General features: G+C 38.9%; 1 protein-coding gene across 3 annotated transcripts in view; it reads left to right on the forward strand.

The window, feature by feature from the left end:
- RDX (radixin) overlaps positions 1–11,595 on the forward strand; it is a 94,480-nt gene extending 82,885 nt beyond the window's left edge. For all 3 annotated transcript variants that reach the window (XM_063430044.1, XM_063430062.1, XM_063430054.1), the window contains 5 exons: positions 5,161–5,291; positions 6,234–6,394; positions 8,156–8,248; positions 9,394–9,645; positions 10,221–11,595. In XM_063430044.1, the coding sequence (XP_063286114.1) occupies positions 5,161–5,291; positions 6,234–6,394; positions 8,156–8,248; positions 9,394–9,645; positions 10,221–10,385 (802 nt within the window). In that variant the 3' untranslated portion in view covers positions 10,386–11,595. The remainder of the gene's footprint in view (positions 1–5,160; positions 5,292–6,233; positions 6,395–8,155; positions 8,249–9,393; positions 9,646–10,220) is intronic.
- The last annotated feature ends 4,019 nt before the right edge of the window (positions 11,596–15,614 follow it).

Below are 15,614 nucleotides of genomic sequence, written 5' to 3' on the forward strand. Positions count from 1 at the left end.
GTAAGTCCTCATGCATGTGTGTCTGTATGTATGTATGTTAGTATGTGTCTATCTGTCACTATGTATGCCTGTGTGTCTGTATATGTGTGTATGTCTCAGTATGTGTGTGTCAGTACGTATGCCTATATGCGTGTATTTCTGTTTCAGTATGTGTGTCTGTTAGTATGTATTTTGTGTGTGTGTGTGTGTGTCTGTGTCCTTTTGTATCAGTGTGTGTTTTTGTGTCTGTGTGTATTCCTGTGGGCGGGATTTGGAGGCGGACCCTGTGGGCGGGATTGGAGGCGGGCCCCAGGAGGCCCAGACCCTGAGCTGAGTTAGGGGCCCCAAAATTTCTGGTGGCGGCCCTGCCATGTTTCCCCGCAAATAGGACCTACCCCGAAAATAAGCCCTAGCCGAATTTTCGGGGTGGGCTGCAATATAAGCCCTACCCCGAAAATAAGACCTAGGCATTTAACCTTTGCGGCCCGGCGGGACTTCCTTCTTCTATGAGGAGGGGGAGGAGCGTTGCGGGCCGCGGCATCGCTGAGTGTGATGACGACGTGTGCAGCGTGATGACGACGTGCGCAGCGCCGCCAGTCTGCCTTCACGGATCTTCAGCGGAAGGATCCATTCTGGGCGGTGAGGCACCCAGTGGTTGGACTCTTTGAACTGTGAGTAGATACCGGTATTTTATGTCTGGGGCTTAATTAATTAAAGGGGGGGGGGGGAGTGAATTATTTAAAGGGGGGGTGAATTATTTAAGGGGGGGGTGAATTATTTAAAGGGGGGGTGAATTAATTAAAGGGGGGGTGAATTAATTAAAGGGGGGGTGAATTAATTAAAGGGGGGGTGAATTAATTAAAGGGGGGGTGAATTAATTAAAGGGAGGGTGGATTAATTAAAGGGGGGTGGATTAATTAGAGGGGGGTGTGGATTAATTAAAGGGGGGGTGGATTAATTAGAGGGGGGTGTGGATTAATTAGAGGGGGGGTGGATTAATTAGAGGGGGGTGTGGATTAATTAGAGGGGGGTGTGGATTAATTAGAGGGGGTGTGTGAATTAATTAGAGGGGGGTGTGAAGATTAATTAGAGGGGGGGTGTGGATTAATTAGAGGGGGGGTGTGGATTAATTAGAGGGGGGGTGTGGATTAATTAGAGGAGGGGTGTGGATTAATTAGAGGGGGTGTGGATTAGAGGGGGTGTGTGGATTAATTAGAGGGGGTGGATTAATTAGTGGGGTGGATTTATTAAAGGGGGGGTGGATTTATTAAAGGGGGGGTGGATTAATTAAAGGGGTGGTGGATTAATTAAAGGGGTGGTGGATTAATTAAAGGGGGGTGGATTAATCAAAGGGGGGTGGATTAATTAAAGGGGGGTGGATTAATTAGAGGGGGTGGATTTATTAAAGAGGGGGGGTGGATTAATTAAAGGGGGGGTGGATTAATTAAAGGGGGGTAGATTTATTAAAGGGGGGTAGATTTATTAAAGGGGGGTAGATTTATTAAAGGGGGTGGATTAATTAGAGGGGGTGGATTAATTAGAGGGGGTGGATTAATTAGAGGGGGTGGATTAATTAGAGGGGGTGGATTAATTAGAGGGGGTGGATTAATTAGAGGGGGTGGATTAATTAGAGGGGGTGGATTAATTAGAGGGGGTGGATTAATTAGAGGGGGTGGATTAATTAAAGGGGGGGTGGATTAATTAAAGGGGGGGTGGATTAATTAAAGGGGGGGTTCAATGTACATACCGGTACCGTAAATAAATAATCCCTACCCTGAAAATAAACCCTAGTGTGTTTTGTGTGACTAAAATTAATATAAGACCCGGTCTTATTTTCGGAGAAACACGGTAGTTGGGGAAATGCGTTTATGGTGTCTTTTATCACACTTTCCCTAACTGTGTCATTTGACATCACATGACCTTACAAATTAGTGTTCATTAGTTGGCTGCAATGCTTACTGCAGCTTTAGGGCTTATCAAATAATCCTCCTAATCCCTCGCTATTTCACAATGCAATGTTTTTAAAGTGGCTGTATGGCAGTGATCTGTTTAACAGGTTTTGCATACAATGCGGCGAGACTGTGTTGTTTGTAAATCTTTTCCAATGATCTCTGGCTACAGGAAGACCGTGGGATAACTGTCTTTTCACCAAAACCAGGTTTGTTTAACTAGAAAGATTGTTTGTTTGTGTTTTTACTGTTAAACCTTTGTATAATTAATTATAGTTAATAATGCTATAGATGATTAATTAGGGTTCTGTTGCCGCTGCCAAAAAGCAGAATATTTCAGTGCTAGTCTTCTGGCTACTTTTACTTCTTGTTCGTAAAGAAACTGTGATTTGAATCCAGGAATATGATCAAACATGATTCACTTTAAACTCCTAATCCCCCTCCTTACCCCACCACACCAAAAAAATATATAATTTATATTCTGTGTGGGATGTATAAGATCTGATATTGGTATAAAATGACAGACAGCACTGGCTGCATCCACCATATGAAATACACTTTGGGTTTAATAGATGTGGAATTCTTATTGGCGTCTCCCATCCACCTTATTTGCCATATTCTAGAGAGGAACGGAGGGGCTAATGTAACCAGATGGGGTTGGAGTTGGTGACTAGCTTCTGCGGTAAATGGCATCGTTCGTATCATACATTTCTTTTTATGCTGTTCATCACTTTTTCTGATAAGATGTGATATCACGGATTTAATTTAATTTTGAATACAAGCATTGTCATGTTGAAGCATCTATAGCAACCGTGTGTGTGTATAAATAGTTTAGTTTGTCCAGATTGAAAATGTAAATCTTTATAGGTATAGCAACATATAAAAAGGTCTACATAGTTCTCTGAAATCCTCTTCCTTAAAAGAACATAACACAAAGAAGTTTCTTCCAAGATTGGGTATCCTATATTACTTAGATAGAATGAGGATTGATGGATCTGGGTTAAAAAGGTTGAATACACTTGGTGGTTTTCAAATAGACCTTTAAAGGGCCTTCCCGTGTCACTAATTAGGCCAGTTACACAGATTCAACCTAGTAAGACACAATTTCCATGCAATCTCACTCTTTCATCTGGTATTTAAGTGGCTGGAAGAAGACTAGCAAGACAAGTGATTACCACTAATACTCTTTTACATGGTGCTGTACAATAATCATGTGAGCTGGTGCTTATAAATTGTAAAAGAAACCTGTAGAGGACTCGTGGCTACAACCAGTTTCCCAAGTGATGAAGTCCTCAAAATGTTTGACTAAAATATCTCTGTTGACCTACCAATTATCCGTAATAAAAAAACGAGAAGGGATAAGAGAAACTATGCCAACTTCTGTTCTCTTCCTCAATGTTAACCAGTTAGAAGATTCTGACGTAACCCCGTCTGCACTGGAGAATCTGTTGTGCATGCACCTGTGAATATATCGTAGTGGAAGGGTGATTCTTAAACACTAGATTATTGTGGGCATATGTAGTAATCGCAAGGAAGTACTGCCACTGCATAGGATGGAAATGTAGGTGTTTTGAACAAAAATTGGAACATTAATATGAGAGGTGGCCAAAAGATCTCCAGCTGTGAAAATGAAATTAAAATTATGCTTTTCTGGCTGAGGAACTCCGTTTTGGATGTCCTTTGCCTTAATATTTTACTTGTCTCCTGGTATGCTAGGGTACCTGGATTTGAAAACCCTACACCAGCTCATTCTATAACAATTACTACCACAATGAATCGGTTTAGCGCTTATATCAGAGGAAGAAAAAAAGGGGAGAAGAATCCTTTACTCAACTGTGACAAGAACTTCAATTGGTGTATCACATGTACTATTCAGCTTAATTCAGGTTTATATGTAACAGAAAGGCAGTTGTCAAACTAATAAGCCTTGTCCATACGTTCTCTATCCAATCCTCAAGGAGAATTAACAGTACTTAGGTACTTCCAATTCTATTTCTACAGGGAAAATAACAAAACCTGCACTGTTTGGCATATGCTGATTCTCCCATTGGCAATATATGTGCTTTAACCCCTTTAGGACCAAACTTCTGGAACAAAAGGGAATCATGACATGTCACACATGTCATGTGTCCTTAAGGGGTTAATGCACTTTCTCTGAGAGTATGTGCCCAAATAGCTTTGCATTTTAATAACGAATTTAAAGGGACACTGTAAACACAGTAACTGGTATATCTCATAAAAGTGCTTATAGTGTCTGATGTCTCCTGAAACTGACCTTATGTTTAACATTAAAACATTAAAATCAATGTAAAGCTTAACAAGAGTCTCCAACAACCCGTCCCATCTGCCCTACCTTGGTTATTGATGAAGCACTAGCCAGCGCAGCAGTGGGTGGCTGTGATTGGCTAGAGTGTCAGCAGGCCCCTTTCATCATATCAAAGCACCTTTTGCTTGTATGTATTTGCACGGCTAGAAGAAGGTGTGTTTTATCTGTCATACATCCGGCAGGTGCGGGCTATGGGAAGCCAAGGACCCTCATTCAGTGTTAAACTGCTCGAAAATATTATAAAACTGAAAGGAGAGACATTGCCATGGGACTCCAGGCACAATAACCTTGTCAATTTGTTAAAATGGTTATAGGATCTATGGTGTCTCTTTAACCCATTAAGGGCACATGACATGTGTGACATGTCATGATTCCATTTTATTCCAGAAGTTTGGTCCTTAAGGGGTTAATGTACTTTATTTTTCTCTTCTTTCCTTATTAATTTAAAAAAAAAATTACACAGAGATTGGTATACACAGTTTCGCAAATGTTCTGTCCTTTCAATTATAAATCAAATACCAAAATGATAATTTGTTGTTTTATTCTTATTCTTAATGTAATTTAGTAGCGGAATATTTTGTCAAATATGTTCTTTACTCCAAGGCCGCATCATGTAGTATTGTTATTGGTTTAAATATTGGTTACATTGTAGACTGTGAGTGTTTATCCGAATGTATTTATTTCATTTTTTTGTGTGAAAGCACAAAGTCTTTGTGATTGGCAAGATTTCTATTGGATTACCTTGAAAAGTAATATTTAAGCTGAGAAAACCCTGACTTTCGTGATCAGTGATTTTCGGTAAAGCAATGCCCCGGTCCTTGCTGTGCTTTACTAAACATCAATATTTGTGATTGCTTTTGTGCCGCTGTCCCATTTTGTATTTCGAATCTTCCTTTCATTGTTCAGAGCCCAGCTAGAGAATGAGAAAAAGAAACGGGAAATAGCCGAGAAGGAGAAAGAGAGAATAGAACGTGAAAAGGACGAACTGATTGAACGCCTCCGGCAAATTGAAGAGCAGACGCTAAAAGCACAAAAAGGTAATGGCCCCAGTAAGCTGCGGAGATTGATACTTACATTTGGTTAATGGGAGGAACCTAATTGTATCTTTTCCATCTCAAAGACACTTTCACAGCCATGCCAGAACCCCATATTTAGGAACTTATGGAGATGGCGGTGAAATCAAAGTTCTATATTTTTAATTGTTAGTCCTATTTTGCATACTATATACAGGAATGTACCCCAGCAACGTGTGTACATTAAAAGTAAAGGAGAACCCAAAGTAAGGAGTCAAAAAGCCATGCTAGTCTGTTTTACTAGAATCAGATTCCCGTTATGTTTCCTCTCACACAGTGTAATCAGATTAACTATTTCAAGCTGATTATGTGTCAGGCCTCTGAAATAGACTTGACCCAACTTCTTATAAATACACCATATATATTTATAAATATCCCTGGCACAATTTAATATGTGCAGCATGTGAACTCTGCTGACACAGGCTGGTGTATGAACAAGTGCCATGAAAATAAGAGTGATTTTACAAATTTAAGATCCCTATTGAAATGTCTCTTACTTTAATCACGTACTATACTATATACTTAAACACACTTAAATACTTAAACACACTTAAAACTGAGTTGCAAAATCTAAGCAAAAATGTCATGTGAGTAAAAATAAAAAAAAAGCCTCCAAATGGTCTGGTTTTGTTTAGAATGTTGCCTGGTTGTCACAGTCATTGAGATAGCTCAGTTGTTAGGAGTCCAGTTAAAGTATCTGGTGTACCATTATGTTGGTTTAGAACATCGCCTAGCCTTCAGGATGTATTTGGAAACTAATACGCAGATAATTGATTCATTGTCCTTGTCATTATCTCACATGTTCTCGTCCGGAAATATTGTTTAGTGTTTGCATTGGTTTATTTGCTGAGGACCATATAAATATTACCATTCGGGTTTCAATATTGCCAAGTTATATTATTACAGAACTAGAAGAACAAACCAGAAAAGCTTTAGAATTGGATCAAGAGCGGAAAAGGGCAAGAGATGAGGCGGAGCGCTTGGAGAAGGAAAGGCGTTCTGCAGAGGAAGCTAAGGCAGCGCTGGCGAAGCAAGCTGCAGACCAAATGAAGAATCAAGAACAGCTGGTGAGAAAATGTATTAGCGTCACTAACAGGAAAGTGGAGACAATTTTCAACAAGTGAAGCAATTACCAAGGAATCTTCCTACTGATTCCATTTGATTTTAGAATTTAGCTTTAACTGTGTATATTGTAAGTCCAAGAATGAATGGTCCATTACGTTTTGATTATGAAAAATTGGATTAATAGACATTGGGAAAAGCATTCATTATGTAGTAAACTGACCAATCTTCACCCAATGGTCCTCCCTTGAACAAGCATAATTAGTTGGGAAGTTAATTGTCATACCACGTAGAGGTGTTGTGAGTAGATGTTACTTCTCCTCAAGCCTCCAATTTCTGTTGAGAAAGGTAACCGATATATTGAGGGCTAGGTAGCTTGCATATTAAAGGACCACAGGGATGCCGAGTCCCACATTTACTAGATGACGGACCCAAAGATCCTTGGCTCTAAATTAACACAAATCCATCTTAATTAAGATGAGGTCTTGCAAGGAATACTGCAATAAGCCAAAGCCATTCATTATTGAGTCTGCTTGTACAAGTAATTACAATTTTAAACTTAAAGTCATACCAATTAGGAAATACTTAAAGGGTTATTACAACATAAAACTGTGTTTTAGGAAAACACTGGTTTTGGTCAGAGTAAGGCCTTCCTATCTAGTTGTCGTCCCCCCACTCCACCCTCCATCCACCAAATAAAATAAAGAATCCACTAGTACCTACCTTCAATTCAGTGCTGAAGTTATCCCTGGAGCCCACCCTGACTTTACTGTCCCTGCTGGAGGGGTTTGGAATTTAGGGATGGAGGGCCGGAAAGTCTCTTTAGCTACCCGAAACTCTCCGCACCGGAGGTAGGGTTAATCTCCATATGCGCAGCGTTTAATAGTGAAACGCTATAGATGCAGACTCCGAGCACCATAATCACTTCACCTCAATCACTGGGGTGATAATGGTGGTTGGAGTAACCCATAAATACTGTCAGGATTGCCGCACCCAAAAACCTGGTTAAACTCCCTCAATTCTACCAAAGACCTTAAAGGACCACTATAGGCACCCAGTCCACTTCAGCTCAAGGTCCATCTAGGGTTAACCCTGCAGCTGTAAACATAGCAGTTTCAGAGAAACTGCTATGTTTACATTAGGGTTAATCCAGCCTCTAGTGGCTGTCTCATTGACCGCCGCTAGAGGCGCTTCCACGCTTCTCACTGTGATTTTTACAGGGAGAAGACGCTGACGTCAATAGGAAAGCATTGAGAAATGCTTTCCTATGGACTGTTTGAATGCGTGCGCGCATGCGCATTCAGCACTGACGTCAGAAGAGGGAGGTGATTTCCCCAGTGCCGAGGGATCCTGGCGCTGGAGAAAGGTAAGTGATTAACCCCTTCCTCCCCCTTCAGCCCGACGGGAGGGGGCCCATGAGAGTGGGGGGGACCTACAGACCCTATAGTGCCAGGAAAACGAGTTTGTTTTCCTGGCACTATAGTGGTCCTTTAATCAAGACATACCGCATATGTTTAAAAAAAATTTTTTTTTTTAATCAGTGCTTTTTTTAATTTTTTAAGTCAGTGCTTAAATTACAAGAATGATCTTGTAGACACACTTATCAATTCCGTGTTAATAGGTGCTGAGCTGAACATTCTTGTTTGAATTGTCTTTATACATATCAAGGACAATACATTGTTTTACTAGTATATCCATTGTACTGTGATTTTCAATAGCTTTTACAAAGGTAATGTGCTTGGTTTATGTTACTGGTTATCTTGCAGGCAGCTGAACTTGCAGAATTTACTGCCAAGATTGCTTTGTTGGAAGAGGCGAAGAAGAAGAAAGAAGAAGAAGCTACTGAGTGGCAGCAAAAGGTAATAAAACGCTCCAGAAGTGTTTGTAGATTGATAAATACTTACTGTTAAAGGAACTAATGTTTGCTTGTTTGGAATAATACTGCATCACTGGAACTGTATGTGTTTAAAACATATTCCTTGTAATAGTCTGTGCCCTTGGATGGTGAGAGAGTCTAATTCGTTTAGCAGCCTGTTAAAAAATGGAGCGTTCTTGCACCGTAACTACTTAAATAACATGTAGTTGTTATGGTACTTAGAATTTCTCTCTGCCTCCATGGCCTATGTGTATGTTTTATTATGAGCATATGCCAAATAAAATATCAGAGAGTATAGTCCTATATAATGTCCTGCCCTATTTAATTTACCAATAGTGACTTTTTTTTTTGGTTGTTGTTGTTGTTTGAGTCTTGACTTTAATAAACAACATACTTTTGACTTGATGAATTGCTGCTTTCGAAGAGATTGTTCTAAAATATTGGAAGTCCATTTCAAGTCTGTCATTTTGCAGCCGTGTAAAATAGATGCCTGTATCCTCCTGATATTCTATGATTAATTTCCATTCAGATATATTTCTATAGTATCATAGTATTCCGTGGAGTACAGTAATGAGGCTTCTGCACCTGGAGGTACATTCATATCCAGAAGCTGTTATTTTTTTTTCTAAAATCCCCTTTAAATTAGATTATTGATAGATGGGGATCAATAAGGCTGTAGATTTCCTAGGACTACTTAAAATCCCCCCTAGCACACACATATGTGTATATTTTTTTTTATTTATATATATATATATATATATATATATATATATATATATATATATATAATGATGTGCACATATGTATAATCACTAATGTTTATATATTATATTATTATTATTCTATATTATTATTATTATTGTTATTTTTGCTTTGTTTCTCTTTTCTTTGTTTTCATAGATGCCACTCAGTAAAATCCAATCCAAATCCCAATTATGCTGGGCAATTTACTTACTCAGGAGCCCGAACATAGAAATAAAAATTGTAATTTTTGTTGTGTTGTATTGTTTTGTCTATATGCTTCAAGCTTTAGAGCTATATCGAAAGGTAATGTGTTAAATTGTGTAAAATGAGGATATCTGTTGTATATTGCCATGTGGAGTGGTGACCTCAGTCTTTTCTATTCAGGCATATTCTGCCCAGGAAGATCTGGAAAAGACCAAAGAAGAACTTAAAATAGTAATGTCTGCTCCACCTCCTCCACCGCCTCCGCTTCATCCACCACCTGCGGCTCCTGTTGAAAATGAGCACGATGAACAGGATGAGAACAATGCTGAGGCCAGTGCAGAGCTATCTTCTGAGGGTGTGATGAACCACAGGAGCGAAGAGGAGCGGCTAACAGAAACCCAGAAGAATGAACGCGTCAAGAAACAACTTCAGGTAAAGAATATGTGAGAACCAATTCTCTGTGAATGGGTTGGAATCTCAAATTTGACTTTTGAGAGATCTTGGCTTGCTGTGTATAGAAGGTATGGTTTCTTATAAAATGTTGTAATTGTCTCATCTATTTGTAAATTCCCCCATCAATAATCTTACAAACCAATGTGGAATATATTGACGCTTTATAAATGATAAAATGAATAATAATAATAATGTCTGTATTTCTGACACACAAAAAAAGAAAAGAAGTATGGCACAACTAAATTGAATGGTGACCTAGTGTGTCCTTTACTGGCTGTTCAGAAATTAATGTGGATAATCATGTTGTATAATTAGTTGAAAGATTGGCAATCAGCTTTGTGCTTCTAGAATACATTCTGAGACCAATTGTTCTAGAGTACATTCATTTTGTTGATAAAGGGCTTAAAATTTGAGTTCCTACGCTACTAGCCTGGCCTATAGTTGCTCGCCACTGCAAGTCTGTAGTTTTGAAGTTTTCATTCTAATTGCATTTTTGGGGAGGAGAGGGTGTCTGTTCATAATTTTATGGGTTTTTTTTGTTTGTTTTCTTTTAGGCTTTGAGTTCTGAGCTAGCTCAAGCAAGAGACGAAACCAAGAAGACACAAAACGATGTTCTTCATGCAGAGAACGTAAAAGCTGGCCGCGACAAGTACAAGACGCTCCGCCAGATACGACAAGGCAACACAAAGCAGCGTATTGACGAGTTTGAGGCAATGTGAAAATGTGCTCTGCTACTTGTCCTACATAATGCTGAACAACCAACAGATGTAGAAAGTAGGCCTTTGCAGAATTGATGGAACGTGCCCCACCTTGCCAAAGCACTTGTACCAGTCTTACTGTGGAGGTTAAAAGTCAACGAAGACATTAACATTATTTCAAAGTTCGCATTTTCTGTATGTTCTGATTTTGAGTTTGTAACACCATATCAATGTGTCGTCCATATTTTTGTTTCTGACTATTTTTTGGGAAAGGTAGGCATTCACTACTAAAGCTTTTACTTTGCGTTTTGGAAAAACATGTCTAATGTAATACTGAGAACTGACGTGAATTGGCATGTTCTGAATTTGGATTATTTAGTAGGCTGCAAAGCTAGGATGTGGATTATGTACGTTATTCTGTTTAACATGGGGTTTGTTTATAATGTAATGTCGGTCATATTCATTTGGTTTTCTTGCCTATCTCCTTTGAAAGGTCTAGTTCAATTGAAAAGTATAACTTGACTTGGAACACTGGGGCACCAAATTGATCACATACGATATGTATCTAAATCAGCAGGTACAGGATGTCTTATCTGTTAGTTTGAAATGGCTATTGATATTGCCACAATGTCATACTACCAGCTAGCCATTTCTAGGTAAAGTCGGCAAGGACTCCCAAAAAGAGTGTTGCCTCCTACTACCTCATATAGACAAGATATCAGGTTCTCCTGATAAAGTCAATCCTTTATTTTATTTAACAAGGCACTAGTTATTTTGATTGTTCCCTCTTTTTATTTTACTGCTACTGCTACTTCTTATATTTAATTTGACTGCTACTGCTTATATCCTTGTGGCCGTAGTTACTACATTTAGAACTGAGGGACTCCAAGCTGTATTTGAGCAGGCGGATGCCTTTCTAAACCCCTGTTAAAAATAATTAATCCCTGAAAAGGCGTTGCGTTCTTACTTTATACATTGCTATATTTCTCATTCATCTACTTAATCATGCTATATTGTATTATCATATATATTTATAAACAAAAATTGTGTTTTATATGTTGCATATAATTCAGAATTGGGGGAACTCGTATATTAAGACTACAACAACATTCAGATTGGTGTTATAAGTTACTAGATAGCACTCACAAATGAAAATTCTATTATAGATTCTATTTACCAAGTTTTGTTCATATAGTGTAAGCCAGGATAGTGGACATAAGCTAAAAAACAAGAGTGCATTTATTTATTTCACTCCATTTTAGAGCATTTTTGCACCTACAAAGGTTATTATTTAGAAAAATTGAATCTATTGCCTCCATTCTTGGACACATCCTGTCTTTCATACGAGAATTGGCATTTAAGAACTTCAGGAGCATCTAGTATAAAGGTTTGTCTTTATGTGAAGCATGAACAAAAAAAAAGCCAAATTATATATACAGGCCTGCACTTTGAGTGAGCTAATAACGAAGTTGTGTTGGCACCTCTCACATATCTTATATTATGCTTTAACTGACACTGGTAGACGGGGGGGGACTGTTTAAAGCAGGCTTCCTCAACCTCCAGATGTTGCTAAACTACAACTCCTTTGATTCTATGCATGAAATAGATAGGCTGAGAATCATGGGAGTTGTAGTTCAGCATCATCTGGAGGGCCAGAGTTTGGGGAAGCCTGGTTTAAAGCATGCTTGAAAACACTTCCTGATTGGAGTTAGTGTTTATTTGCTGTGCATCCTGACTGTGATGTGTGTTTTGAAGCACGGCCATACCTTTCCCCCCACCTAGCTCAGTGTGAGACGTGTTATGCGTTACTCCAGCAGTCTTCTTAAACCAAAGCTTCTGCATTGTCTTTCACTCATCCATACACCAGTCCAGTAGTACTTTTGGGGTAATGGCTGTTCACTCTATTTTGGAGGTATTAAGGTAAAATTTCAGGCAAATTATTTTATTTAGTATAAATACAATTTCCAGAGCTATCTACAGCAAACAAAATAAGTATTTCCTTCAGTCTGATTTATCTACTAGCAGTATGTGGCCTACATTGTCCATTGCTAAAAAGGGAAGTTTTCACAATACTTAGCAATCTGATTTTTCTGATATATATTTGTGAATAAACCTGCTGAGGACCCTTTAATATTTCAGCACCAAATGGGTGAGCAACACTTTTTCTAAAGCAATGTGGGCATTGCTTTCATCCTCGTGACATTAAAACAAAAAACACACGTTCCTTTATGGATAGTCAATGGGAGAGAATTCCAATCTGAAATGTCCTTGAGTCACTTTTGAGACATTTGGGTTCACAGTGTTTAATATAGAGGTGATTAATTGCTAGTGCTCTCATTTACTGCAGAGGATGGGATGGTGCAGATTCCAGTCCAGAATTAGCTGGGAACCTTCCAGTTATTAACCTCTGTCCTAAATTAGAAAACATATAATTATTTTTTAATTTATTTTTTTTGTTTTTTCCTTTAATTCAAAGTGTAACTTTATTTTCCCCATACTGCTTTTCACAGACTGTATATAATTACTATTGCAGAAAATAGTGATTTCTCACTAGCAGAGAAAGGTTGAAAACTGATTTAATTAGGGGTCTTTCAATTTAGCATTATTTTCTCTAAGCTTTTTTTTGTTGTACATTAAAGCTACAATTACAACTATTTTCAACAAAGTTGTTTAACAATAAAGATATATTGGACAATTGTTTGCCTCCTTTCATATTCCACAGTGAACTTACGGTCTGGTTGCTTAGAAAATAGTGATGTACAAGTCAACTGTTAAACGGTTTTGGAAAGTGGGATAGATAACTTGCTAAAATAACATTGTGACAATACGGAACTGGCGTCTCTGGACCTGAAGGTGGACCAGTTCAGGCCTACTATTGCCCGAATGATTCTATGTACTTTTCCCACCAGCATCTCTTCTCCCTGGCTATTAATTTGGAAGTGATACGGTCCGGGCATCTGTTACCTAAGGCATACCAGTTCAAACCTATTATTGACTGCGCAAACATCTACCCCGAGCTCTAGGTTTCTATTTACTTGAGTCTCTAATCCCCCTGGCAAAGCGTGATGCACTGCAGAGTTACTCCAGGTATTACAGAACATTCTGTCTTACTAAAACACACTAGTGATTTTCCTATGAGCGATCGCACTATACCAGGACAGCAGATAGTTATAGAAAAGAAAGAGACAAGCAAGCTTCTTTCTGATGTAAAAGCGAACTCCAATGAACTGCATTATTGTAGGAGTACACAACTTTTTCTACATTTACAGGCATGACATACTTGTTTGAATAATACAGGAAGTATGCAGATACAGTAATTACAGTGGGGAAATGGTCAGAGCCAGCTCTTGCAATACCATGGGTCTCCTTGACCATCTTTAAGCTTACAATAGTCAGGGATGTGACACTGATGACTCAGTCCCATGTCTCACTGTGCTGGCTATACATCTTACAAGGCTTACTAGGTGCATTTCCTAATCCCATCAGATGGCCTGGTAGCTAGCTGAGGCCATCTGAGACACTGAGTAACTGAGCCCATTACACCTGCACTATTATTACTATTGGTATTTATATAGCGCCAACTTATTCGGCAGCGATTTTCAATAAAAAGCATAGCTGTTCCATTTTCCTATAGTAATCCTACATGTTACAATAAGATAGAACACAGATCTGCGATGTACCAAGGTGCTGGGATCATCATACACCTGCCCTGCTTCTGCAAGCCAGGGTAGTGGCATTCTGAGCTACATACTCTGTAGTTCTTCACCTGCATGCATTTCATCGCTAGTGATGGTAGCAATATAGTGCGGTGAGTTCTCAAATAGAGAATGGTAAAGAAGGGCAAATAGGTCATTTGTCACAAACCTAATAATAACCTAATGCTGTTTTTATTACAAGGAGGTCCCAATGAAATCTTAACATCTTTTTTATTAAATTGTAATATTGACAACCTGCCATCAAGAGGCTAGAGTCAGCACCTTATCCCATAGGGGCCCTAATCCCTTTTTAATACTGGTTACTAAACCAGTGCAGGTCTCCTTTGGTCCATTGTTTTTTATATTCATTTTTGGAGAGCAATCCAGAAGCTTTGGGACCTCCTGACGATAATTTGTTTGTCACAATATGAGTGAGCTGTCTCTTTAATAGGTTTGTCATTGCTTCTTATTAGTAAAAGCAGATGTTGAGGAGAACAGGTGATGTCACAAACGTGCTGGCCGTCTGTCAGAGTGTTGCTGGAGAGATGTTATGCTTGTGACAGAGGCAACAGAAACCCATGCTCCATGCACAGTAAATTCTTCATCTCATTGGAGAGGTTGTAATGTCTGAAGATTCCTGGAGCCATCCTTCCGTTCTGCGATTAACTGTTTCAAATGTTTTAATGCTAATGAGAGTGTCAGCTGAGTGGTTTCTGCTCCTACCTAGAGTGTTAGCTGCTTTAACCATACCTCCAGCAGGGGCTTGGCTATGGGTGATTAGGGACCCTTATTTAGTGTTCGTGAAAATGGTTTGAACATTGAATGGAGTGACTGCGCCAGGAAACTTCTGGCACTATAACCAATTCAATAAAATGGTTATGGTGCCTACTGTATCCTACAAGGAGCCAAAACCTGAGTTGTCCTGCTAACAGTTTTCAGATAAATGGTATTGATTGTGGACTAAGCAAACAAAGATAATTTCAATTAATAGTAAATAAAAGGAGAAATTCAGCTTGGGGCATACTAATTGAGTGTGTGGAGAAGGGTGGATATATTGCTGAACTGTCTGTGTGTTAGGCAGGGGCAAACAAAAATTCATATCCAGAGCAGTCAAGGAAATATAACATAGAAATAGTTTCAACTGTAAACAGGATTTAGGGACAAAAATAGAATATTTGGCATTAAGAATAAACTAAAAACAAAAATCCCCAGTTCGTCCAACATTCTGAGTGGTGAACAAAAAATAATGGGGTGAGTCGGTACTTGTATCCTTTATGCTCCAAGCTTATGATGGTTGCTCTGTGCAGAGGTAGTTAAATTTACTCTCCTCGGAACATTACATATAATAGTACAAATCAAAGCAGTTTTACAAGAAATGGGCAAAAATGAACAAAAACAAAACATGTAATTTTATCTGTAGGTGGTTGGTGGTTTCATCCAAGAGGAGGTGCTTCATATTTGGTGGCATTGTCCCACCATACAACCCTTGTGGAAACTAAGAGCTATTCTTCTTACCACAGTAGGCATCACCTTGTATATTATGACCCCAACACAT

The sequence above is a fragment of the Pelobates fuscus genome, chromosome 1 (genome assembly GCF_036172605.1).
Source record: "Pelobates fuscus isolate aPelFus1 chromosome 1, aPelFus1.pri, whole genome shotgun sequence".
Lineage (NCBI taxonomy): Eukaryota > Metazoa > Chordata > Amphibia > Anura > Pelobatidae > Pelobates > Pelobates fuscus.